General features: G+C 42.9%; 2 protein-coding genes across 4 annotated transcripts in view; both read right to left on the bottom strand.

Moving 5' to 3' along the window:
- Positions 1 to 1,306: 1,306 nt before the first annotated feature.
- On the bottom strand, positions 1,307 to 12,244 carry ENPP5 (ectonucleotide pyrophosphatase/phosphodiesterase family member 5). The gene is made up of 4 exons (XM_066547577.1): positions 12,164 to 12,244; positions 9,445 to 10,314; positions 6,188 to 6,364; positions 1,307 to 4,870 (listed from the first exon to the last, which is right to left on the bottom strand). Exons 2-4 carry the CDS (start codon positions 10,307 to 10,309, stop codon positions 4,500 to 4,502), a joined length of 1,413 nt encoding a protein of 470 aa, XP_066403674.1. The 5' UTR covers positions 10,310 to 10,314; positions 12,164 to 12,244; the 3' UTR covers positions 1,307 to 4,499.
- Positions 12,245 to 14,224: 1,980 nt separating this feature from the next.
- Positions 14,225 to 27,490, bottom strand: part of RCAN2 (regulator of calcineurin 2) — an 84,689-nt gene continuing 71,423 nt past the window's right edge. For all 3 annotated transcript variants that reach the window (XM_066547575.1, XM_066547573.1, XM_066547576.1), the window contains one exon: positions 14,225 to 20,632. In XM_066547575.1, the coding sequence (XP_066403672.1) occupies positions 20,472 to 20,632 (161 nt within the window). In that variant the 3' untranslated portion in view covers positions 14,225 to 20,471. The remainder of the gene's footprint in view (positions 20,633 to 27,490) is intronic.

Genomic DNA, 27,490 nt, shown 5'->3' with positions numbered 1-27,490 from the left:
CAACTCAGCAATGGTCACATAGGGCAGGTTAATTCAAGGGAAGTTCCTAACCCTTAACTGGCTTTGCAGTTTAGAGGGGAATAGGGGATATTTAGTGACACTTCCAGCACTGAAAGCAGATGTTTCATTACACTGACTGCCTCCACACAGGGACACTCCACACTGGGTACAGCAGCCCTAAAACAAACCCCTCTGGGGTTCTGTGCTTTTTGGGCATTGGCATCATAGAAACAGTTCCAGAATTGAGCTGATTTCACCTGACTACAGCTCTGAAACACTGCTTTCAGTAACTTGCTGCCTACACACTGCCTGTGAAAATAAAGCAACTTTGTGTACCTCCAAGGACCAGACCACAGGGACAGATATTTGCTGTAACATGCATGGTAGCATCTTTTATTGCAAAAAACAGTAATAGAGATTTGTTAATAGGATTCAGATTAGGATTTCATTATGGAAAGGCTGGTACCCCTATTGAATTTATAATTTTCATGTGCTTGCAACAATTTTTGTAGTTTACTATCTAATAATGCTCTATCACCTTTACTGTAGAGCAAACATGCCATGAAAGGTTTAAACAGCAGCACAGATATGGCCAACACAGCATCCATGGCATTATTTAAGCAGGGAAGGAGACTGGGAAGTAAGTCTGTTGGATTTCCATTTTACAAAACAACAGGACCCAAGCACTGCACATTTGTCCTTCTCCCACATGCAGGTCAAGATTGTGCTGTTTACACTTCTGACAGAGGTCAGGGGAGCAGGGGGGTTGAAATGAGCTGATCTTTAAGGTCCCCTCCAACCAAACTATCAACCAAACTATGCTATGATTGTGTGAAAAGTCAGTTTGTACAACATTTCATCTTACAGCAGACTTGGCAGTTCTGGGTTACTGGTTGGACTTTTCCAACCTAAGTTATTTAATGAATCTGATTTTTCTGCTTTTAATTTTTTTTTTTATTTTGAGACTGCATTTCTTGTAGCAGTATTACTGCAGCTCTTGACCAAGAAAGTCTGGAAGATTTTTTTTTTTTGTAAAAGAAATTGGATTCCCATTATTGGTAAGCAATAGCTGTCTTTTCCATATATGGCAGCAAGGTGGGAAATAAGAAGTCTGTTACATAAGAACTGTGACCTAAAATTCCAAACTTCTATCACACTTCCAGTTATTTTTAACAAAGCCATACACTCTGCAGAGTCCAAGGAATATTTGGGATGCATACAAGTTGAAACCATTCTTCCCCAGTCATCTCTCCCCAGTTCAAGTTTGTTTTCCAGAAGTGTTTTCAATGAAGCCAGCACTCCATCCTTGACAGCATTATAGCAAAGATGTATTTTAACTTCAGCATTTCCAAACAAGAAGAAACAAAGAAAACATTTGACATCTGTATGCTCCACAGGTCAGTAATGAAACACATCATGCATCATTCTTGCTTTCCAAGTTTTAAGTTACAAGCAGTACACAGTGTACTCAAATTCTCTTTCCAATAAACTTGTTTATACATCATAGAAAGTATCATATACACAGAAACCAAATCCCACATCCCCCCCACACAAAAAGGTGTCTGAAAAAATGTCACATCAGAGAAAAAGCCGCAACTTTTCTCCAGTGGCATCATCTGTGCTTTCAATTTCATTGAGCTCACACCCAGCAACTTAAAACAGTTGGGCAAATGTCCTAACAAGGAACTACCCAAGAGGTACCTGCAAATACACCTAAGACAAAAGGTATTGTTTGATCCTAATCTGAAATACCCAAATGCCACAAGATTCCCTTCATTTTTTACAAAGTTTTATTTTGCCCTCCTCAAAGAAGGGCCTCACAGTGCAATACAGAACAATGACATCAACAATTCTCACATTTGTGTCCCCAGCCCATTCTGGTATTATTGTTACCAAACCCTTTGTTGGGGGAAACCTACTGCTCTGTCCTTGCTGCATATTTGGGCAGGTAAATCTAAGTCCCAAATGACTGATCAACACTGACAAACTTTGCCCCCTCCTTAAAATCAAGGCTCACTTTGGCTGATGATAGAACTACACTTGCCACCATTAAAAGTGGGGTTTAAGGAAAAGCTCTGAGATTACAACCCAGTTATTGTTACATCTGCCATGATCACTGCTATGAAATTATTGCAATAAGAAGAATTTCTACTAAAGCAACATGTTCCAAAGTGCAGAAGCAAGAGGTGAGGGTTATGGCATTGTTATGACAATTGTTACTGTTATTGCCTTATCAAACTCTGCAGATCTTCCTTTAAACACACAATACCATTGTGCTATTCATTTTTAAGCTGCAAATAAGCAAGAAAAGGTGGACTCAGTGCATCAGTTTGCTGTGTGCCATCCACTTTTTGGAAGGTGGGTAGGGAAGGGATTAGTAACAACTCAGAGGTTTGGGTTTTGTGCTCAGACTTCTCTGGTCTCTGAAAACTGCTGTGAACATGTTACAGATGGTGTAGTTCAGCTGGAGCCCCTGCAGCACTCGTTTTACCTGTGCCAGCAAATTCAACTTCAGGCACAGCTAAGGGCCAGCTTCACTAAGAATCAGCCTTACAGACCTTTTCCTTCAGTGTTTTCTTAAGAAAATGGCAATGCAGGAAAACAAGGCAGTTCACAGCACAGTAACAGCACTGAGTCAGCTGGAGTTCACAGGATTTCATACACATCCCACAAATCAAGGGCTGTCTTCTAACAGACCTGCATTTTTCCTGCCTTCCTAAAGTTACTATTACAGCTGAACTTTCAGCATAACCCTTAAGTTGGGCTATTTCATTGCCTTCCCTCTGAAGCACTCCCTGTATCCAAATGTGGCCTCTGGAAATGTCCACATCTGTCTGCAGGACAGCTTGGTGCTAAGCAAGTGTCCCTGCCATCACAGAGGAACACAGCAGATCTTCATTAAGTCTGGAATTTAGCCCAGCAAAAGGAGTTTTGTACCCCAGCCCTCCCCTTGCAGTACTGACTGTCAAGCCCTTGGTTTGGCAGAGCACATCCAAAGCTGAGGTGTTCCCATCCTTGCCTTCTGCTGGGGGCTGTGGATACAGACATGAACTGCATTTAAAAATACCCAGTCTGCTACTTCTGCACTAATTTTGAAAGTTTCTTTCTCCTTCAGGCATTGTACTCAGCAACAAAGTGCAGAGAAACACTCTCTCATCTCACAGGGAGAAGAGGAGGAGTCTGACAAAAAGACAACTTTTCTCACTTCAGAATGTTTTTCATACAAAATTTAGTCAGCAGATTCTCACCATTTAATTGAGCTCACAAAAAACTTCACAGCTACACTAGCAAGAAGATTTATTGCCACACACAATGAGAATATGTACCTTTGATGACTCAGAATTAATATTTTTCCCTGACAGAGGTTTTCCTCTGGAAAATTAAACTCCGGTCTTACACCTTTTTTTTGATTATTATTAAAATGTGCTTTTTCAGATTTAAGAACATTTATGGCTTAAGATTTATACAGCTGCCCCTTAAACTGCATGTGTAATCCTGATCATGCCATTCCAAGGCCTACCCAGACAGAGCAGATAAAACACAAGTCACAGGTCAAACTCAGAATCTCCAGAAGCAGACCAGGGACAAGCCTGACAACACTCTGAAACCAGCCTGAGCAACCTTGCTCCTTAACTTATTCACCTCCCTTAGTACCACAGAAATACAAAAGACTCCATTTGGATATACAGGTGTGGTGCTTGTACATGTCTTTATCCTGCCAGCTGCATGGAACTCCTAGAAAATTTAGTGCAGTGTACAGGAAATTAAAAAAAGTAAAGACCTACATTTACCTGAAATCATATCTAAAGTGGTAAAAACCTTTATTTACTTAAACAATTTTTTAAAACATTAAGCATCAAGCAGTTTAATGCTGATTGCTAAAGGCAATACCACTTAAGATTTGTATTTTGGGGCTACAGTTAATACAGTAATTTGAAGAAATATATGTAACTCTAAACTTAGACACCTAGCACTGCATGACCTAGCTGAATAATAATGTTCTTTCCTGCAGGATTTAACCCACCAAGTTATGTGTCATGGTGATCCATGCAAAAGCTTCCTTGGGCAGGGAAGGAAAATACTAACAAAGAAGTTTAGTACCATTCAGTGACTTGTTAAAATCAAAGAGACTCAAAAAAAGCCTCAAAGAAAAAAACAAAAAAGAGGGTGAGAAATGAAATCACCTTTAATAGTCTGTGAGGTGCACCCCAGTTGATGTCACCTCCCTAAAAATAGCCATATAAGGTATTTGAGGTCTATTGTCACTACAGGTCTACATACACACAGAGCTCCCCAGGTTTACCTAGGATATCTTCAAGCCCTGGAAATTGAAGTGGCTGCAGTGTGAAACAGGAACATGCTCTCTCTCCATCCCTGGTTGCAAGGGATCAGCATCCATCTCCTTTCACTCCACGTATTCATGCTAATCCATCTCCACTGTTTATTTTCTTTGTATAGGCTTATTTTAAGCCCCAAACAGGAAATAATCCCGGCTGTTATTAATCTTGCAGCAGCGGCTGGGCAGCTTCAGTGTGTCGGATTTGCATGGAATTTGCTTGGGCAAGGACAAAATGCTTAACAAAAACTGCAGTAAAAACAAAAACAAGCAAGCTGCCCAGGAAGACTCCTACCACAGTGGAGTAGGAATCTGCAGTATGGGCTCCAGGAACTTTCTCAGCAAGTATATCCTTCACAGCATTGAAGGAACCATTGTTGGGCAGTGGGCTGATGCCAAGCAGATGGCACAGTAAGGGGTACAAGTCCGTAGCATTCATGAATTGTTTGGTGGCATTCTTTCTGAAAGCAGGCCCAACTGCCAAAAAAATGGGATGCATTTCTGGTACAGTGTTGTCATATCCATGATTACCAACTAGAAATAAAAGATAGATAAAGGTCAATATTCCAAAGTTGCAAAACAAGCATTGAACATTTTCCTAGAATTAGCAGAATGCAGAAAAGGCACAGCATCCTTAGAGAGGGTTGTTTTGACAGCACAAATGTCTCCTAGCAAATACCAAGGCTCAGAACTACAAAAAGAAAATACCTAAAAACTCACAACAGAGAGCACTATTTAACAAAGAGGGGGGGAAAAGTGAGCTCATTGTCAATGGCACACTGTGTACACCCACACTTCCTTGATTTTCCTCAAGGAAAAATACCAACTTTGCAACTGGCCCAGATCTCTTAGAGAAAATTAAAAAAAAAAAAACAAACATGTAGAGTCAGACTGTCCATGTGACTCCAAGGAGACACTTTGAAATTTTGTCCAGTTTTGTGCACCATCAACTCCTCAACAAGGAAGAAGAACTCACTGATGGATGTCCAGTGCCCACTCCTGACAGGGGCATTAGAAACTGGGAATGTGTCAAACACACAGGCACTAGAAGGTGCTTTCAGCAGCCACTGAAAATCTTGTTAAGTCTTGCTGATAACACACTTCAAGTTCACAACCAGCAGCAAAGTTCAAAAGGTTCTCAATTAGAAATGCAAGAACTGACCATGTAAGACCTGTATTTTAGGTTACCAAGAAGTTAGACTTCACTGCCTCCATGCTACCTATAATAAATCTCAAAACTGGAAGGTGAGGAACTTCAAAGTGTTGGGGGTTTTATTCCTCCAAATCACCTAGAATGCATTTTTTCCTCCAAGGCAAATGAAAATCACCGGTGTGCAGTAACACAATATCCAAAGACTCTTGGTAGCAATAGAATGAGGTTACTCCAAGTGTAGCATCGAGACAAGGTGAGAACTTTCAGAAAATGTTCTTTTATCTTCCAACCCAACCCTTCTCCAATAAATAAGAAAAACATGATAAAACAACCCTATTCACTCTCTACTCAACGCATTCAGTTGCAACTTTCTTTTTTCATTTCTCAGGAAGTGCTTGTTGGTTTGCTACATCCTGAAAGACCTCAAGTATGGGGCCACTAAAACATGTGATCAATCTTATCTCAGCAAGTTTAATGTTTAAAGAAACAGTAAGTGCAGATCCTCCTCCCCTAACAGCAGGGTGCTTCCCATCCCATCAGGGGGAAAAATTATAAATTTCACACACTTTCGTTTTCCTTCCCAGCCTTAAAAAAAAAAAAAAAAATGAACTTTGGTTGCTGATACTAGGAGATAAAGTACCACATAAGGTCCCTGCCTTGGAAGATACAGCAAAACACTATAAAGACAGAATACTCACGTAGAAAACCATCAGTCTTGTTCTGTACAATTTCCCATCCTTTTTCAGCCACTGCTAAGATGGGCTGGATTTTACGGTTGTGTTTGTAATGAAATCTATCTGGAATCTGCTCCTTTTTATACACAGTCATGTTGGGATGAGCGTTGGCCAGAGCTTCATATACTTCATCCAGTTTGCCTTCAAACAAACAAAAGAGACAAAAGACAAAAATTAAACATATCAGTGTGATTGCTGAACTCATCAGTAGCTGAAATAAGAGGGCAAAATGTACTTTCCCACAAGTGAATTATAACTGTAAGAGACAACAGTGTGTGCACAGAAGTTCCTGTGAGAAACCCAGAGTCTCAGTCACAGTAAGATCCCCCTCAGCACCAGAATTCACAGCCTGTTCCCAAGCAATAACTGCCTTGCTAATTTTAGAAAAATCCCTAATTTCACAGTTATCAGAATGTAAGCTTCTCACAGGAATGAGTTAGGAAGCATTCAGCTGACTCCTGGAAAAGGAACCAAACCCTTCTAGCTTTGTGCAATGCCTGAAAGCAAGAAGACACCTCCTAAACCTGTTTGTGAGGTAATGGCTGCATTCAGGCCAAATTCTGTCACCTAGTGACAGCAAGTGACACTTTTAATCTATTTTAAAGCACTTTGTTGCTTTCCTTTATTATTCAGTAAAAGCCAACAGCATGAGCTACTCCTCTGCATTCCTAGTGCCTGCTCCTTTCCTTTCCCTAGTCACAGTGAGCACAAACCCTCAGGAGCTCTACTGACACTGAATAAATAGGCATTTTCCACCCCCAGTCCTTTATTTGCTTATTTCCAGTTTCTGAGCTTGCCTTTCCAGTAAAAGCCACTGAAGAGCCACAACCAGTTGTTCAAGCTGGCTGGAACACCAGTGCACAGAATGGAGGAACCAGAACAAACAGCCAGGAACACCAAAGCAAGTGCAGGAATTGACATCTGACCAAATTTCTTCATTCCCCACCTCCACTTAAGGCCAGATTCCTATTGAGAGCCGTGGAGTGCACACAAGAGACTCCTGTGACACAACAAATCCTCAGCTCTCTTGACTTAGGTAAGTATTTGTGTGACACATGCAGCTGAATGTGTCTGTGTGTCTGCAGGCCCCTTTGAGACTGCCATTTCCAGTATCCATGGAGTTTTGAATGGGTATCAGTGGAAAAAATCTGGGAGAAAGTAGCCAATGTTTCTAAAGAAACCATTTTCCTTTTCCCCCTCAGTTCCTCGAATCCAATATAGAAAATCTGAAGGAATAGACATTAATTTATACATTCTGAAGGAAACACATTATTGTTTCTTATGTCAAACTGGCACAAAAAAAAATCACTAAATTAAGAAACAAAACAAAGGTCAAGATGAGACAGCAAAAGTGAAGGTATCAGAGATAGTTACAGCAACAAGAAGAGGGGCTCTAATGTAGCATTTCTAGGACTATATTAGTAATAAAGTGAATTTTGCTATGCCAGCTTTCTATTTGGGCTAGCAGGGAGGAGAAGTCCCAGATATAGCAAATTTGGTTTTACCCTAATGATTTGAATGAATATATTTATATTAAATGCAAGAAAAAGGCCAGCATCACCAGCTGTGGTACAGGTACAGCTTCTTTGTGAACATCTAGTTCTCCACACACAGTAATGCACCAGCATGGGTAAATAATGGCTTTAATCCATCTCTTGGGGAAGCAATAGATAGTCAAACAGTTAAAAGAAATTGCAGCGTTTTTAAGCATTCAAACTTTTCCTCAATCTCACAAAGTTTTACCATCCCTTTGGTTTAAGAAAGACAAATTGAATAGCAGGTGAAGAATCAGTGTTATGTACTTAATTAGCTTACTTATTAGCTCATACCTGAACTGACAGTGACACTCATTGTTTTATAATAAAAATCACATCTGGTACCACTGAAGGAAAGAATTTTAGCTGTGCTCAAAACTGATTCTTGTTTATTGGTAGTGTAATAAATACCTGAATCTCTGGGCAAAATCAAATCCAAGCTGTTCCTGAAATCCACTGAAATGGCTTTTTTATTGTTCTGTCATCTAATTGCAGCAGAGACACTGTTTCTTTTCAGCATTTAGCAGACAGGAGAATCAAGTTACACATCTTAAAGTTCTCCTTTACTGCATTAGGGAGGTGTCAGCACTGAAGTTTACTTTTACAGCTTCTTTATTTGTTAATGAGAACATCTTGGACAACCTCTGTGGGGATGAAGCTTCCAAACTTGGCTCTTTTATCACCACAGAGAGAAACAGCACCCAGCTACAGGGCCTGACTGCTCAGGCAGCAGAGACCTCAGTTTGGACATACTCACATTTGAATCTGGAGTATTCTTCAAATTAAAAATGACAAGACACATTTGTTCAGGCTTTAATTAAGTGACTTACAGGTCACTTAATTCTGCAAAATACTCTCCCTGCTTAGGCACTAAATACAGAGTACTATCTATCCACTACTCATGCAAATGTTACAGAATTCTTTAAAAACACCTTTCCAGAAGGTCACCTTGAAATTCAACTTCCATATTAGCACTTTTTTTGTGTGGGCAGGGGTGTTATTTTCCAGGTTTACATTTTTGCACCAAGTAGTTTACAGTACTTGATCATCAAAATAAAAAGCAGATGCATTAGTGACACTAAACATACACCTGACACCTCAGCAACTCTTAGGTGACTGCAACCAGATTTCAGATTTTGATTCCAACATTGTTCTTGCCCACCTTTATCTAAATAAAAATGGTATAAATGTAACTGCCTGGCTGTTCAGCAGGACGGGGGGAAAAAACTCAGTGAACTACAATAGCTGGCACCCAATCAAATAGACAACACAGGCTTTCTTTTTATCAAAGATCCCCATCTGTTCTCAGTTTACTGTTTGAGTTAGAAATATAATTCTTCCACTATGGCTTCAGCATCTTGATGAAAGGCAAGATATGTAACGTTCAGGTGTTATCTATCTAGAGCACCATTCAGCCTTGATAATGCCATTAGATTATCTTACTTCTCACAAGGACTAAAGGATCCTTGGCAATATTAGCACACAGCAAACAGATTTGCTCCCTTTTACTTTCTGAAAGTTCATCCAGGCTTTTGGCAGAGCCCACAAAAAGAACAAAGGGATCCTGCAAGTACTCCTTGTTCAAGGCTGATGTCCTACTGCCATCAGTGCTGCTACCATCAACTCAGTCTATGAAGTTTGGATACTCAAGTACCTCCTCAGGAACGTTACTGCTGCAGCTCCTACCTTCTTTTGGCAAAATGGCTACTGCAGGGGAGTGGTCGATGACTGTATAGAGCTCTCTGCTCACGTACTGATCGAGCTCAATGAGCCTTTCTGAGGACGACTGTGACATTCCGTGATCACTCGTGACTATGACATTTATCACATCCCACAGCTTCGCTTTCTTCAGTTCAGAAATGAGATAGCCCAGTTTTCTGTCAATGTCACTGATTATCGCTCCCATAAGTGGGTTTTCTGGGCCCAGAAAGTGTCCAGACTCATCAGGCTGTTCCCAGTACAAGAGACCAAAGTTGATGGGTTCTTCTGATGTAAACCACTCGATGAGCTTTGCTACCCTGTCTTCAAAGGGAACAGATTCATTGTAGGGCATGTAATGTGTAGGCAAGACTCCATGTATCTTCACATCTGTTCCAGGCCACATAGCAGCACCAGATTTATGTCCTTCCCTCTGGTTCGTCACCCATATTGGACTGGCCTCTTCCCAGAACTTGGAATTGTGGGTGTTCATTTTGTTCAGGGAGAAGGTTTCGTTCAGGACAGGGTCATACATCTCGTTAGCCACGATGCCGTGGCTCTCAGCATAGAGCCCTGTCACCAGGGTGTAGTGGTTGGGGTAGGTCTTGGTGATGAACACGTTTGTCACCTGCCTGACGTGCACCCCGCTCTCCATGGCATAGTGGAAGTTGGGAGTGGACACCCTGTAGATGTAATCCCAGCGAAACCCATCAAATGACACCAGCAGCACCCCGGGCTGGGCTGCCTGGAGACACGGCGCACTTGGAAGAGAGAGTAAGAAAATTCCCAGGACTTTCCAGTAACTGCTCATGGCTATTCTGGAAGACATCTGTCCCCTCTTCTGAGGCAACATGGCATCTGTTGAGCAGAGGCAGAAGTTGTCAGTCATAACTTAAGTTTTAAGAATGAGTGGCTAAAATATTCCTTATGTATTTATATACTCTAAGATATATTTTACAAAAGCATGCAGTGACAGGACAAGGGGGAATGGCTTCAAACTGCCAGAAGGCAGGGTTAGATTAGATATTAGGAAGAGATTATTTACTGTGTGGGGGGTGAGGCCCTGGAACAGGTCCAGAGAAGCTGTGGCTGCCCCATCCATGGAAGTGTGAGAGGCCAGGCTGGACAGAGCTCTGAGCAACCTGGTCTGGTGGAAGGTATCCCTGTCCACGCCAGGGGCTTGGGACAAGATGACATTTAAGGTCCATTCCAACACAAACCATTCTGTGATTCGAATTCTGATCATAAGACTCAAGGATTTTGACTCCTCCTAGCTATGACAGGCATTTCTCATCTAACAGTCTTTATTATGTCCTTATCTGACAAAATATGACACATAATTTCACTTTGCACTGGCTTGTGCTCCCCTGCCCCAGTTTCCTCCTGTTCTTCCCAAACAATTTCTTGTTTAAAACTCAGATAACTACTCAAAGCAAGATCCCTGTAAGAACCCTCACACAGAACTTCTCTGTCTGTAACTGACCTAAAATTTCATGCTAATATTCCTCACTTTTTGTTCAACAGGCATCATTTAACTACAGGACCAGATATTGCTCAATCCAATCCTGCATATGGGTGATACCAATATTCCTTAGAGTTCCCTTTAGGTTCCCATTTTTCAGCAATCCTCTGGGACTAAATCACCACTGAAATTCAGCTGGAAAACAGTGAATTTGCAACCAATAAACCCATCTTAATACTCAGAGTACATAAATAACCTAGTGAATAAAAGAAGTTACGGTATGACAAGCATCTGAATACCACTGCAACAATGGAATGGGATCTGTGGCTGCCCCTTCCCTGGAAGTGTCCAAGGCCAGGCTGGACAGCGCTTGGAACAACCTGGGCTGGTGAAAGGTGTCCCTGTCTATGGCAGGGGGGTTGGAATGAGATGAGCTTTAAGGTCCCTTCCAACCCAAACCACTCTGTGATTATAGGATTCTGCGACTTGCAGGCAGTCAAACATTACACCAAAATTGTGTCTCTCCCAAAATTAAAATCCAGGCCTTGAATTCTGCTAAGAACAAACTGACATTCCAGAAATTCCCCTTTCAGCAAGCAACACAGATCCAAAGGCTGTGGATTACCTCATATCCACCTGATGGGGGATTTCTTCCAGCTGAACCTGAAGGACGAAGGGACAACACAATGTTGTGTTCATCGGAATCCCAGCTGCCAAATTAGACATAGCCCATAAATCCCCTTTCTGGGGAGGGATGAGTATGGATTGAAGCCCTCTCAAGTGTAATCAAGTCTCTGCTTCTGAATTTTACACTACTAATGATCTCATAATGATCTATAATTCTTTTATTCTAATTCCTTAACTGCATGCTCTCAATAAATAATAAATGACGGCTGGTTTGGTTTTTTTCCAAGGCCTTCTCACACTGCTCTTCTGCGGATACAGCCTAAGCACATCTACTGACTTGGGTCTCTGCAGAACTCGGCCCCACAAAACTCTGGGGACCCGAGGGGCTCCAGGGGGACGAACCCACCGCACTGCCAAGGGCAGGAGCTGCCACACGGACACACAGACGGACAAGACAGACAGAGAAGCGCCCCTGGCCCCGCTCGGCGGCCGCCGGAGCCCAGCACACGCGGATGCCGAGCCCAGGCCGCCATTCCCCACACGCAGCGCCCACACTCCCACCAGCCCCGGGCCGGAGGAGGCCGAGCACCCCCCGAGCTCCGGAGCCGCCGCCGTTACCTGAGGGGCCGCGGAGCAGCCGGTCCGGCCCGGCCCCGCCCGGGAGCGGCCCCGGCGCCGTCACTCAGAGCGTGCGGGGCGGGACGGCGCGGGGCGGGCCCGGCGGGAGGGGGACACGGAATTAATTACGGAATTACGGAGGCACGGCGTCTGTTGGGTCGGGAGAGAGCTCTGAGAGCACAGATCCAGCCTGTGGCCGAGCACCACTGCGCCAGCTGTACCGCAGCCCTCAGTGCCATGTCCAGTCTTTCCTTGAACACCTCCAGGGACGGTGTCTCCACGGCCTTCCTCGGCAGCCTATTCCAGTGCCTCATCATCATTTCTGTGAAGACATTGTTCCTAATGTCCAGCCGAAACCTCCCCTGGCTCAGCTTGAGCCATGTCCTCTTGTCCTGTCCCAGCTTGAGCCATGTCCTCTTGTCCTGTCCCTGTTCCCTGGGAGCAGAGCCCGACCCCCACCTGGCTGCCCCCTCCTGTCAGGAGTTGTGCAGAGCCAGAATATCCCCCTGAGCCTCCTTTTCTCCAGGCTGAGCCCCTTTCCCAGCTCCCTCAGCAGCTCCTCCTCAGGCCTGTGCTCCAGAGCCTTCCCCAGCTCCGTTCCCTTCCCTGCACACGCTCCAGCCCCTCAATGTCCTTCCTGAACTGAGGGGCCCAGAACTGGGCACAGCCCTGGAGGTGACCCCAGCACAGGGGACAGTCACTGCCCTGGCCCTGTGCCACACCATGGCTGCTACAGCCCAGGTGCCTTTGGTCTTCTTGCCCACCTGGGCACAGCTGGCTCATGTTCAGCTGCTGTCCCCAGCACCCCAGGTCACAGGTGAGGTGATCTTGGGTGGTGTTCCCCAGTACAGCCCTGGCACGGATGTCACAAGGGTAGTAAGGACGTTGCTGCATGTCATAGAGCTTGGGCAGGGCTGGCTCAGCTGACTGTAAAACAAGGAGTAAAATTCATTCTCTGGATATCTGGAAGTGCTTCTTTGGTTAGAAATAATAATAATTTTAAAATTGCTGGTTTTCTATCAGCCTTTTTTTCTCCTCTTGTGTTCTGAGGCTCTAAATTTTCCATTTGCTTCCCAGAAGATGCTTTCCCCCCCTTTTCATGTCCAGATCCACAGCTATGTCCTGGAATGAAAATAAATTTATCCTTCCCCATCTCACTAGAATCTAAACTGCTGAACTGGACAAAAATCCAAGCTAGGTTTCCCACCTTTCCTAGTTGAGGACCTGTGTTATGTATGAGTCCAAAGTCCGTGTCCTGTGTATGTTCACAAACCCCACCCCAATTCATGGCAGTACAAAACTCTCTTCTTACTGGTGCATGGGAACACAGAATCATAGAGTTGTCAAGGCTGCACACAAGCACTGCCTGTTGACTCAATAAATAAACAAATAATTATGTATATATTTATATTTCTAATTTTCTATTTTTATATGTATATCAATATACATATATGTGATACCTTTTTCCCTTTCACCATACCACCAGGGATTGTACTAGGGAACAAGGCTCTTCTAATTGTTTTCTTCATGTCTTTTTTCCCCCTCCTTCATTGCTGCTGTCCTGTTACAGGTGTGAGGCTGAGCTAGTCCAAGCCTGGAGAATCACATTGCTGCTGTGCCTGGTAGAACCTGTGTGGATGTCGCTGTTCTGCTCCTGTAGGACAAAGTCCATCATCTGATTCCTGGCTGTAAACCCCACCAGAAACTTTGGAGAAAGGGAAAAAAGGAAAAAGTTGTTATAAAACTGCACCTGTGTGTATTGAAATCTCTTGCTGGGTGTCCCTCAACAGCAATGTGCTGTCCCACCTTGTTACTCATTAGCTAGAAAAAACTGTGCTCACATTTACTGTTGGTTCAGGTTTGATTTTGGGCTCTCACTGGGATCCAGAAGTGTTGGGAGCTGCCTCTGCAGTGGCTGGGATCAGTCACTAGAGGGTACAGGTGCACCTGGATTTAAGGAACAACATGAATAGATGGAAATTATAATATTTGCCCTGGATGCCAGAAATGGCTCAGCTGCTTAACACTGATATAAAATGAAAGCAAAGCACGGACAAGGAGTTTGCTAATTCCACCAAAATGTTTAATACCATCATAGATTTTCATTGAAGTACAGCGCTAATGTGAATATTTGTACAAAATATGTGGTTAAAAATAGTATTGATTTATAATATATACAGATATGTCACATCCGTGTCAGAAATGCAGACACTCGAATGAAACCATGAGCAATGCTTTTAAATCTACAACAACATACACGAAATATTTCTGCAGCTACCCACAGTAGGACAACTTGCCAAACTGACACTTAAGGATCCACCAGTCCTTACAGATGGCATTTCTGTCAGAAGTTTCTGTACAAGAACTCTGCTCTAAAATGGATTCAAAACATTCACCTTCATTAACCCAACAGTGAAGAGAACACATCTGTGTGACACTAATGTAGACACAACTTTCTCGCACTAGATATATGATCAGTTACAATAATTTGTTAAAAGAAGGCTGATTTTCTGGTGAGAACAATAGAGAGCTTTAATCTTTCTTGCTGGGTACTCTTAATGTTGTGGGTGAGCCCCTGATTCAAATGGGCCCTTAATACAGCTCTCAGGTACATGACTGCATCCTGAAGTCCACTTTAAGGTTCTGAATATCTTTATTTTTCATTAACTTCAAGGCTGCTCACACTTCACAGCTTTCCCAGCCTTATTCCAGCAAGAATGGAATGTCCCTATTTAAGCTCCCTAAAAAATGTCCCTATTTAAGCTTTGTAGCTGCTGCATCAGGACACAATCCTATATTAAGATGACTCTTGCTGCAGCCCCAGAATCTGTGTAGTTCTGAACAAACTGACAGAAGGGGAGAGAGAATTCAGGCTGGTTTTTTTAAGCTTTCTGAGCATCTCTGCAGTAGGGACTTTCAGGGTTCCTGCCATTCCATCCAGAGTGCTGCTGCTGTTCTGCCTCTAACAGTGCTGGCTTCTCTCCCCTCCAAGCCAAAGCAAATACACTCCACACTTCAAATAGACCTGTGGGAAAGAGCTTTTACAACACTTCCTCCCTTGTCCTTTTACCCCTGAATGCTGCAGTCTACATGTATTCAAAAAAAGAGCACAGCTACTGTTATAAAAACATCTCTTTTTAAGAGGAGCCTAGAATATTGAAATCTGCTGTACTCCCCCAGAAGATGGGTTAAACCAGGAAAAGCAGTGTTTGGGGTTTTTGCTAGTGTAACTCACTAGTCAAGAGCATTGCATGATGCTGAGCATAAATGAGGGTCTGGCTAGGACTTTAATCCATAGCTGGTTTTGTTTTTTGATAAACCAGAATTAAAAGTGATCTCTTCAGCAAAAGGGAATCAAGGACATGCAAAAGTATTTCTTTCACACTAGTATGTGAGAGAAAGCCTGAAACTGCAAAAAGTTGAGTGCTGAGGTGTTTGCCACTAAAGAAGGACCAAAAATAAATTCAGTGAATATTTTTCAGAGGATCTGGAAGCGCTGTGACTGTGATCAGTCGGGTCCTCTGGGACACAGCTCTCTGCCATCCCCAGCTGAAGCCCTGAAGCTCATTTCCCAGTGCTGTGTCCAGTGCCAGGCACGGTGGAGAAGCCACAGCCAGCATGTCACAAACACAGCATTTCAGTCGGGTGGATGAAGAAACTCACGGTGGTGGGGGAAGCTCTTTTGGTGCTCAATAAAGAATAAACTAGGCTTCCTGCCTTTCACCTCTAAAAGAGGTGATAAGAACCGCAGAAGAAGTTCGCTATTACTAGTTTTTCTGATTAAAACACAGAGGTTAAGGCCTGTCCTTTTCAAAGGAATTAAAGAGCTCAGAGTTTACTTCTCCAGTGAGGCTTCTTAAGTAGATCTAGTTTTCAGAATTATGAACAATCATCCTTTGAGAAATGAGTATTTTGTGCCAGGCACACAGAAAAACAAATGATTTTTTTAAAATCCAGATTTGGGCAATTCAATATCAGAATTTCACAGGACAGTTATCAGCAAACTCATCTCCCAGTTTCCAGTCTTTTGCAAGACCCAGCACAAACTGATGCAAGAGACAACAATTGGTTTCAATTTTTATAATAATGAATGCTAACAGACCTCTTACCCCAGCCTGGCTGGCAGCTGGATGCCATGCTCCTTGTCCAAGCACTCATGGCCACAGCATCACCCATGATTATAAAAGCACAATGAGAACCACATCAGGGGTCTGGGACATGCTGAGCTTTTGCTCATCAGGGACTGCACTGCAGCTTTTTTTTGTGTACACCAAGCCAAATCCACAGCAAGCCAGAGCAAGTTCACATGACTGTGACACTGCAGCAGCTTAAAATGGAACATGGCATAGCCTGCCAACAAGAAGGCTCCTTTCCCCTTAATTTCTACTGAAACAGAGTTTGGCCTATGTCACACGTTTAAGCATTTTCAGTTCTAGCAGGGGTACTACTCAGTTTATTGATATAGTTTAACTCTTTAAATGTTGCTTTTCCAAACACCAGTGCAAGCAGAACACAAAAATACTGTTTGCCATATTTATTATTTTAAACTAAGCTCTGAATTATACAAGTGTAAAAGTGATTAATTAGCCTGTAGCTTTTTAATACTCCTATAAAATATGACTAAATGTAATATTTCAAAAGTTATGTACAATACAATGGAAAAGCTCATGGCATCTGTGACAGTGCTTAGACAAACCACTGGAATCAAATCCTTCCAGGAGTTCAGTCCATTCCTCAATACAAACAACAATCTGTATTTTTGCTGAAAGCTTTTACAGTGTTGCTGAATGGGACAGAGCAGGGGAAAGACCAAAATAAAACCAACCCACCCTTCTCACCCAATTTAGGATCAAATTAGTGCTACAAAATTTATGCATGGGGAGAATTTTTATAACCTAAAACTCTTTACAGTGGCTATGGCTGTGGTCTTGCTATATGGTTGAGGAAGGGATGCTCTTGCCATATTTTCTTGGCTGAAAACAAAGTTTACTGGAGTGTGTCTGTGTATGTTAGGAAGGGGGGAGTTTGCACACCTTGTCTTAATTACAAAAATCAAGGCCACAAAAATTACTTGTTTTGTTCCAAAAGAGCAGATTCTAAAACACTCTTTCTCCATGCACTGGAAATGTTTTCATGCTTTAAACTGTAGTGAGGAAGTCATTAAAATGTCAGTTACATTTCTGAAGAGGTCAGAAAGGACAAGTAGGCAGCAGGCAACAGAAGCAGCAGCTGTACTCCCCTGATTTCCTTCTTTTAATTTCCAAAGAGCAGCAGGAGCCATGTCCACCCTCCAGAGGCCCCAGGGCATCACCTCCAGCCACTCCCTCCAGCTCCTGCATTGGGGAGGAAATTAAAAGGATGTAGGCTGTGCCACTGTGCCTCAGGAGCCACAGCGTAACATTGAGGCTCCATTCTTCCAGGGCTCCAGCAGGAGAGAACCCCTGACACCCTGTGAGAAGTGCAAATCAGAGTGGCTGACCTCAGAAAAGCAAATTCCCGCTCAAATAAGGAGGAGGGCTCTGCCTGTAATTTACTGAATAGGACAATTCCCCTTCCAGATAGTCAGCATTTTTTGGAAGAAGCATTCTTTCCATGTCAGGCAAGAATCAGCCTTTAGTAAAACACTAGCTTTTCTCAAGAGTCACAAATGCTTATAGTTTGATGATAGGGACATTATTCCATAATACATGAAACATCTTTTTTTTTTTTTTTTAATGATGATCATTATTTTATCACAGACAGGTGATATATAGGCTTTGACCATAGAGGCTGCTTTGAATTTTCAGGTTTGTAATTGTGTTTCTATTTCAATGCTTCAAGCAATGAGCCATGTCCTGCTGCCTCTTGGGCAGTACCACACAGCTTTCCAAAGCACGGAGTAGTCACTGAATGGGGCCTTGTTTTAATACTATTTGAAAATGCACTTTGAGGAAAGAACATTTAAGGTCCAGTGCTTTAATTTGCAGTGTAGTTTTACATCATTTGAGGCCAAAGTACTTAGTTCAGAACCACGTCTCTCCAAAGTTTGAGGACATGGATACAAGGACAAGATTTGGCCTCCTACAGTTTTGCCTGTAAAAAAATCCATTAGCAATGATATCTGATCATTCACGTGTTTAAATCCTACGGACATCAGTGCTGGGTGTGTTCTCAAAAAAGCCAGTGGTGTTATTCCTGGAATATCCTTTGTGGCCTAAGATGGTGTTTTCAACAGAATACATTCCTAGGCCCGTGAGTGACAATTTGTTTCCTCAAATCAATTTTAAATGTATCACTGGGAAAATAATTGATGTGGCACCTCCAAGGAGTTACTTTAAAGAAACTTCACATCTGTATCATGAAGATACTAAAGCCCCATTTTCTGTTCAGTCTCTGCTGTATTTAATGACCAGTATTCCATCAGTGTAACAGCACACAACAATGCCCATAATGCAGTAACAATTATCACATTATGGAAATATGCTGAGTGCTGAGCAAAGAACTGCATCTCATCAGGAATACCAGGGGGGGCTTTGGTGGTCAGAGGAGGCTGAACTATGTGAGAATGACAAGTCCTCATTCCCAGATGTCCTCACCTTGCAGGCTGGGAGTGCCATCTCCTGTCCTCACTGACAGAGCAACACGCCTGTTGTCCTGGAAGTGCTGCCAAGCCAAAACCCCTGCAAGGGGGACTTGATTCTGCTGAAGCTTTGTAGCATTGCTGCTAATTAAGGGTGTGATGGAACCCTCCCTCAGAAACCAGATCATTAGGTTTTATAACAAAAATCTTGATTACAGAACCTAAGCTGACTTTCCAGATCCTAGAATAAGCTTCCAAGATGTATTTACTTATTTTAAGCTGTAAAGGATTTTAAACCATGGAGGCTCGCTGTGCCATTTTATAGACACTTTGGGGAGTACAGCTGCAGCTAATTAGCTTAAAAATCCCACCATACCTTGCACATACGCTCAGTTTCTGCAGTATTAATTTCAGTGGAACTACTCATGTGCATAAATTAAGCGCATGCTTAAATATATGCAAAATCTGAGCTCAAATGTCTAGAAAATATGTTCTCCAAATGACAAGTATGCCTTAAAAAAATAAATCATCATGGAAGGTCTGCCAGACAGGGAATCCAGGACCTGTCTGCTGTCAGCCATGATGCAAACACAGAACAGTTTTTGTAACCCAGTATATATTGCAAGTGAAAGAAACATGCAGGATGGGGTGAAAAAAGGGGATTCAGTTGCATGCAGTCTAATTTCAAGTGTGTAATTATGGTCCTGTTTTCTTTGGCCTAAAAAAGAAAAAAAAAATCAACTAACCTCTGCTCACCTCCACAAACCCAAACTGCATACAGCTCAAAAAGGGTTTTGAAGCACAGGACATGGGAAGGAAAAAGGGCTGAATATTAGAGATGTGCAAGTAATTACTGACAATTTCAGGGCTATTCACCACACCACTAGGAAAGCATTCAGCCTGTAATGTTACTGGAACGTTCAGCTATGACAGAGAGTAAGGAATCCCATCTTAAATGAGCAGTCAGTCAGCTCCTCTTCCTCAGACCCGAAGAGAAGCACCATTCATCCCTTGATAGAAGATGAATTGACAATCCCTATTGATATTCTGGCTCCCTTCTCTCCAGAGAGAAGAACTGACCAGACCCCCCAGCAGCTGCTGCCTCTCCCCTCAGCCCAGGGAGCTCCATCTCAGATCCCTGCCACCATTTCAGACCACCGTTCTCTACAGCTATTGCTGGAAGAGGGTTGTTTTCTGTTGTTTCTGAAAATGTTGCAAAGATAGTATTCCTTACAGAAAATTCCAGGGGGGTGCAAAGGCCACCAAGCTGCTAGTAAAGCAAAAACAACTCACCTACCCCCCTTAAAAAAAAGGGAAAAGGGAAAAAGACTGTTGGGAGGTGAGGAGGGCAGAGGGGCAGGCTGCTTGATGAAGGGCAGTAGCAATCCTGGGAGTTTGAATATCAAGACTGATATTGGCCTAATTCCCACCCAAACGATCTCTGGTAGTAGTGTTTCAGTATGCAAATTACAGCTCTGAAAAGATCCTCAGACTGAAACCAACCCTTGTTTCCTCAGCCTTGTTTTGTCCTTTCCAGCTACATCTATCAGTTGGTGTGTGATATGGTTACAGGTACAAAGATCTTTTTCCTAGCCCTTTTGTTACAGAGGCTTGATTACTGTGAAGGGGTTTCAATGACCTTAGTGTCCCGGTGCTCAGAAGGCAAAGGCTGCCTTTCAACAGAACAAAGCAAACAAAAACCAAGAGCTGTGCTGGAGGAGAGAGAAGTGCTGCTTCTGCCGGAGACGCTCAGTTAGATACAGGCGGCGGCACACCGGGGCGTCGAGTTTGAATGATTTTTGGCTTTGGAGAATTCTTTGGGTCCTCGTCTTCCTCCATGTCGCTGTCACAAACGTGCACTACCACACTGGGAGTGGACTCTGTTCCTGCGTGCAGCTCGTATTTCTCTCCTGGAAGCAGAGAAAAGCAATCACATCAAACGATGGCAATCTGAGTAGCAACACAGCCCGTGGCACTCCTGGACTGCAGAATACACCACACCTGGGTAGGGAGCTGAGTGTGTGCTGCTCCTAAAAACAGGTGAGCACCAGCACGGCTGGACTCTGTCAGCTGCCACAGCACATCCTGGGAATCCTGCCCCTGGAGGCAGTTTGATCCCAGGTCTGTAAGGCATCATAAAATACACATATCCTCGTGTCTGTAATGGGTTTTGGTACTAATATTGGTGGCCAATGGCACTGAAACAAACCCCCAAAGTAGGCAGAGGAAGGAGAAAGAACACAGAAATTCATGGTTAAAAAGATGAGCTGGAACCCAGCCTATTCAACCTGTGGTCTGAAGTTATTTCACACCTGTTGGGTTGGGGTGATTCTTTATTTTTGCTGTGGCTTTCCTTCAGTCCCATTTAAAGCCCAGTTGTTGCTCTTAGACAGATTTCAACACTTAATCTAATTTCTCCAGAAATAAATTCCCCCATATCTCTGCTGCAGACAGATTTTGAGTTTCAAAGCTCTTTAGCTGGGGCTGTAACAAATTTTGCCTCTACAGATGAGATTACAGAGCAGTCTATAAATGCTCACTAGAGCAGGCTGAATGCCTAAACAGTACATATATTTTCTAACTATCTACGTTCCTTATTTAAGTCTCAACACAGTACTCCTCTGAGGAAGATGAACATGGCTTTTTTTTTTTTTTTTCACAGAAAATATTCTGAATTGGAAGGAACCCCCAAGGGTCATGGAGTCCAGCTATTAAGAGACTGGCCCAATGGGCTTGGGTGGTTACCTACAAAAGTCCATAGGCAAACAAAGGATCAGACATAGGGCTTTGAGTCCTGAATTCAGCCTTCTGGCACTACATGTATTCTGGATTTTACATGGGATACAAGTAGGTATTGGTAATTAAATTGCAAGAAATGAATTTAAGACTTTAAAAAAAACCAACTTTGCCAGCAAAATCTCCTGAGATGAGGAAGGTGAGGCCCCAGCAAACCCAGCTGGCCTCTGTGGTGCAGTGGCTCCTAAATGCTGCACCACTGGCAGAACCCAGCAGTGCCACATGTTGTACCACGGGAGCAAACAGCAGTCCCTGCCTCAAAGCACTTGTGGCTTGCTTGTGGTACTAATCTGGAGTTTTATTTGTTTGCCACTTTGTGGCTGAGTAATTCATGAGAAGGGGTTTTAGGTTTGGCCCTGCATTAGCACATGCAGTTCTGGGACTGTGCTCACATGCTGCTTGTGCTGACAAATTCCTGGTCCAAATAAGCCTGGGTGGCTTGAGACTAGAGGACACGCTGTATTTTTGCCTAAAAACAAGAAGGCAACTAGTGAATAATAGATATAAGCCAGGCACCTTGCTGTGAGAAATATTTTACTGCTGTGATACCATTAATGTTGACATTTAACTGCTCTATTTTTGGCAACCTTTCCTCTGAATCCAAATCGAGCAAAGCATTACAGGTCTTGCTGATAGGCTAAAATATAAAAAGAGAAATAGCTTGGTTGTGCTGCATTGAGGAATTATATGGTTTTTCTCTGCCCATTTTCCCTGCGGGCCTCAGCTAATTTCTCAGCTCTGGGCTGACGTCAATGCCGCCAGGCAGCACCGAGGGCTGCATTGGTCACTGTCACCGCGGGCAGCTCCCTCCGCAGTGCTGTCCTCCTACAGCAGCACCGCCCAGGAAATCACACTCACTGCCCTCTTAAAAGGTAATAATGCCACTTCAAATGCCACATTCTTTTACTGCTCAAATCCCTCCCAGAAGGACTCTTTCTGCTGAAAAAGAACAGTGAAAAAAGTACAGATGCAAGGAAAAATATTCAGATGCCTCTGGCACAAGTAACTGCAGCAGCAATTAATGTCACTTTGCAAACCAAAATGTGATGCACTCATAAATTATGTTTTTAAGGCATAGAGTTATTTCTGAGCATAAATGAGCTGCAGACTCTGTTCTTTACACAAACAGCACAAAACCTTTTAATGGCTGAGTTAGGAACAGGACAACAATAACTCTGGGACTTTTGTACAGCCATATCTTGTTCCAAAGTTCCAGTGTTTGCAGAAAAACACTAAGGTGATAAGAACAAAATAATCCAATAGATACAGCCAGATTAGCTCTTCCCTTCTGCTGCTTCCCTGTTTCTATGTTTTTTTTCTTTTCTCTTCAACACAATTTCCAGCATAAGAAAAAAAATAATGAGCTAAGCCTGCAGCAGTTCAGCTACTGAAGCAATGGTTGAGTCACTGGAGTGAGAAGACCTAGGTTGTCCCAAGCTATGAGTAGCAAGTTGAATTAACATAGGTAAGATTCACCAATTTCTGTAATCCCACCCAAGCATTTGTCCAGTGACCTCATTCAGCTGTCTCTGACATGGCCTTCTCTGTGTTCCCAGGCCCTACACTGATCCATGCTCCTGCTTCTCCTGCTTGTCTGGAGAATTCCTACAGGCTAGCTAAGCCAAAGGATTCTTGGGGACAGGGTTTTTTCTCCTCCAGCTGTCCTTGGCCTATCTCTATCCTGTAATAATAAATTTAAACCTTTACATAAGCTAACAGTGGCAACTCGCATAAATTTACTCAGAAAATTATCATAAAATTTATCAAATATACTCTGCCCTTCAGGAAGAATTCAGCTGTGGCACATCCACTATATTGATTTGTCAATAAAACTTTCTGATAAGCCCCTGAAAACAGCAGTGATGTTCCTCTCTATTTGCTTTGCATAAGAAAACCAGTAAGAATTTGAAGTCTTCTCCATTATCAGTGAGCACATCTGCTTTTATGTCACTGGGCCCTACTTTTTGTGACCACAAGAGCCAGGAGTAAACCCACAGCCTTGGGTGATGCGAGAAAGATGAGCACAGAAGCAACTTAGGATATTTCAGAATTAAAAATAATGGTATAGGATTTTCTATCCCTTTGTGAGTCAATACTGTGACCTTTCCTTGATGGTGCAGTTCCTGTCTAACAGGGCCCTTTTGTCCAGTAAAGATCAAGCTCATATACATAAAGAATAATGTAAAAATGCTAATGATAATGTGTAGCTACTTCATCCCCAATTCAGACTTATGAGCAAAGGTTAATGAGTTCACAGCTGCCCATTTCATGTAAATGTGGCATTAGCATCATGAAAATACCTTCCACTTACAGTCCCTTCATCCAAGTGCTTTACAAATAACAGGATGCAAATAACAGGAGGTCCTTATGCATGTTTGTGACAGAAGAGCTACAGCCCATCCCACAAAACACCTCCATAAAACACCTCTATAGCATGAATCTGCCATAGCAAAATGGAGGAGTTGCTCCCTGGAAGCCCATTACTGATGTTGCAGGAGCTGGGCAACCTCTCCTGAAACATCAGTTATGTTATATCCTCTTCCAACCAGAGTTTTCTCCATCCAGCAGCTCTCCTGTACCCTGCCCCTGGTAAGAGAAGGGAAGGGCAAAAGCACCCACAGAACAGCAGGGAGAGGAAGGACAGAGATGAAAAGTTTTATCTACCACCATTTGTTTGCCCCTCCATCCCCTTTTAATCCTCCCTGGGAGTCATATGAAGTATTTAGTATTTCCTTTGACTCAGTGATGACAAACACGAGAGTTTGAAAACACTTGGGCACAGAAAATCTGCCTTGTGAGATGGTTTGAAATCCCTATGTATGGCATTTCCTGGGCAGGGTCCTGCTCTCACCTGTTTTCCCCTTCCCTAGGAAAGGGTGAGCCAAACCCAGGGCAGAGCAGGAGCTGAGGCTGGCAAGGGGAAGTGAGGGTGGCACCTGGGATCCTGGGGAAAGGCACTCTGGAGTGCAGAGTTAGAAATGAGGGGATACAGGGCAATCTGTTGTGAAGAATGAGGCAGTGGGGCAAGGAGAGCAGATATAGTCAGGTTGGGGAGTGGACAGGGAGAGGGAGGGACTGCTTTCCAGAAAAGAAAGACCATATTCTAGTGCCAAGAGGATAGTTTGCAAATCACTGCACTAATAAATGGCAAACAGCTGCCTGTCCTTTGAGGAGCAGCTCTGCTGTAGACACAGGCTGGACCTGGAGACTCCCTCTCCCTCCACTTTGCAAAGGTTTCTTACATAAAATATGTTTGCAACATGGGGTGCTTGTTTGATTGTCTGCCTGTCAGGTCCAGGTTGTATCCTCACCTGGCCTAACTTGGAGCTAGCTTTTTCCTACAGGAATGCTTGCAACCTGCCAGGCTGTTCTGTACTCCAGGCCCTGATGTCTGCACATCTTCATCAGCATATCAAACTACTCAAAGTTGTCTTGACAGTGAGAGTGTTTTCCATCAAACTGGTTAACAATTGCACTCCTTTATTTGCAATATATTGAAAAGATTGTAGGCTGGTGGTCAGCACCAGGCACAGTCACGGTTCCTGGCTCTGACTGATCTACAGCACTCTGTTCATGGCTCATTTAAAGCCTAATTTCTGCATCTGTAGAAAGTGAGAATATACATCAATCATCCAGGAACTTAATTAAATATGCCACGATCTTCCCTAAGGAGTAAATGCACTCTCACCGATCTCAATTCCATGTGAGGGGACCAAAACCAGCTTCCTTTTGAGCACAGAAAGAAATCTGTTCCATTAGATCTCCAAGATGCCAGCCTGTCACTGCTCCAGCTAAAACACCTGTCCAAAACTGCTGGCACACAGCAAATCTGTTAACTCACTTCCAGCATACTCCTTACACCCTGGAGGAAATTTCCCAACATTTTTCAACCAGGGGCAGTTTTGGTGTCTAATTTTATGGCTATGATGATTATGGCACCATACTGTTACAGGACATGACCTGGATTCAGGGAATGGGAAAGGAGCATGGGTCTGTGTCCAGGTGGGACATCCTGCATTTCCAGTGAAGTAGGACAATAAAACTCATCTTATGCTGAGGGCATACAAAGACACTGTTCACTATTTAGAAGCACTAATGAGTTTTCCTGGTACTCAGATGTTTATTATACCACATCATTGCATTTAATACAGCAAAGATTCCTCACAAGTTAAAGACATGGAAGTCAGATTCTAACATTCTCAGCTCTGTAAACAACTGTGCCAAGTGAGTATTTTTCGACAGCTGATAAGCCGTAGTTACATTTTTAAATTGTGTTTTTGAACAAAAAAAAATCTCTTCTCTGAGGCTACCAATGCTGTTTGATGTCCAGCAGTGTTTTACTGCTGCAATACTGAGAAACAAGTGTTAGTGGGATTTGTTTTTCAATGAAATTCTAAACATAGTAAATGCACAACTGAGAACAGCAACACTATTTTAAACCCGCCGCTGCAGTTAACTAAAATTGATCCCTCTAACAAGTGCTAAAAATAGAAAGAAGAGAGCACACAATGGCTTTTCATAGTGCTCCCTGCAGGCTCCTTAAATCCGGGTGAATTTGACCTTCACGCAAAGCTGTCCCAGAGTGTGGGACAATGAGTGATATTTCACATTCCACTGCTCCAGAACAGGAATTGATTTATTACCCAGCTAGCTCGGGAATTCGTTTACATGTTTCCATTTATAACACTGCTGCATCAAAGGGGGAAAAAAAAAAAAAGGAGGTTTTTGGTTTTTCTTTTATTCAGCATTTTAGAAGCAAAGTATCACTCCTGGAAATAATAATATGCAATATTGTATGAAGTCTTCCCCCGACTGCCTTTTTACTACTGCCTTTTTCCTGCTGAAGGGGAACAAACCATAGGAATCTCCTGATGTATATTTTCCTCTTGTGAGAGATCCCATCTGAAAAAGACAGGAGATAATCCTGCAAACCTTGTGAATTGTGAAACATCCCTCTGCACCCTCTGCACTCCAGCTCTGAGTTCCTTTGGTGCAGTTGCACAAAAGCCCCAATGATTAGATGTCTGCAATTGGAAGCTGCTCTCGGAGCGAGCAAGCAGCATTCCCAGTACAGCTGGGGAGAAAACAATTCTCTCATCCCACAAGAATTTCAAAAATAAACTGCTAAATTTTCATGAGCTCACCCCCACAATTGTTATTAGATTGGATCTGAAATGTTTTATTTTGGCATGAAGATAATTTAATAGGTTATTTTTTCCTTGTGGCTTATGAATGTAAATTAGATTAATTTGTAAATGATACTGCTTGGACCTGAAACTGGAACCTTTCTCATTTTGAAAATTCTAAAACAGGATGCTTTAACAGCTTTGAAAGGAAACTATTTGTAAAGATGACTTAATTAAATCAAAAGTTACCCTCTCCTATGTAAAGTTTTGGTTTTATCAGATGTGCATTTTCCAAGGGAAAGCATTGCTTAAAAATCACGGCTAGCTTCAACTCCTGGCGTTAGCTGAAGATGGGAAGACAGAAGAAAGCCTGGATGCATTATCCATTGACATTTATCTTGTGCTAAGGGAGGCTACAACTTATCCCATTCCTCCTGCATAGTTTTCAGCAGGAAATGAGCATTCCTAACAGAGCAATCCCACTGGGACTGGGGAACAGTAGTTCTCTCTCAATGAACAATGTGAGAGATTCTCCACTCCAGTGAATGTGCACTTTTTCAAGTGAGAAATCTGCACCTTGGAATGCAGAACTGAGCAGATGTCATGTACAGCAAAAACTCCTCACATCCACAGCCAAACATTTGTCCAGTCCCCACCTAAACTATCAGCTGTGTCACCTAGGAACAAAGCTCAGCAGAATAAATGGTGTAAGCAAAGCTTTGATCAGCTCTCACAAGCTGCAGATAACACACATTCTGTGCCTACACATGGCAAAACTCATTCTGAAGGAAAGAACCAGGTGACATCCATCAACTGAAATCCAAATTTTAATGCAACTTCCAGCTC

This window comes from Molothrus aeneus, chromosome 3 (assembly GCF_037042795.1).
Source record: "Molothrus aeneus isolate 106 chromosome 3, BPBGC_Maene_1.0, whole genome shotgun sequence".
Classification (NCBI taxonomy): Eukaryota; Metazoa; Chordata; class Aves; order Passeriformes; family Icteridae; genus Molothrus; species Molothrus aeneus.
The sequence above is the reverse complement of the archived record's forward strand: the minus strand, read 5'-3'. Positions and strand labels throughout refer to the sequence as shown.

What these genes read in the sequence shown, in the direction of transcription:
- ENPP5 (XM_066547577.1), bottom strand. Translation starts at nt 10,309, where the DNA reads ATGTTGCCTCAGAAGAGGGGACAGATGTCTTCCAGAATAGCCATGAGC. An exon ending in AGCCATTTTGCCAAAAGAAG is followed by an intron (nt 6,365 to 9,444) that starts GTAGGAGCTGCA and finishes GTTTGTTTGAAG; the next exon opens with GCAAACTGGATGAAGTATAT. An exon ending in CAAGACTGATGGTTTTCTAC is followed by an intron (nt 4,871 to 6,187) that starts GTGAGTATTCTG and finishes TTTTATTTCTAG; the next exon opens with TTGGTAATCATGGATATGAC.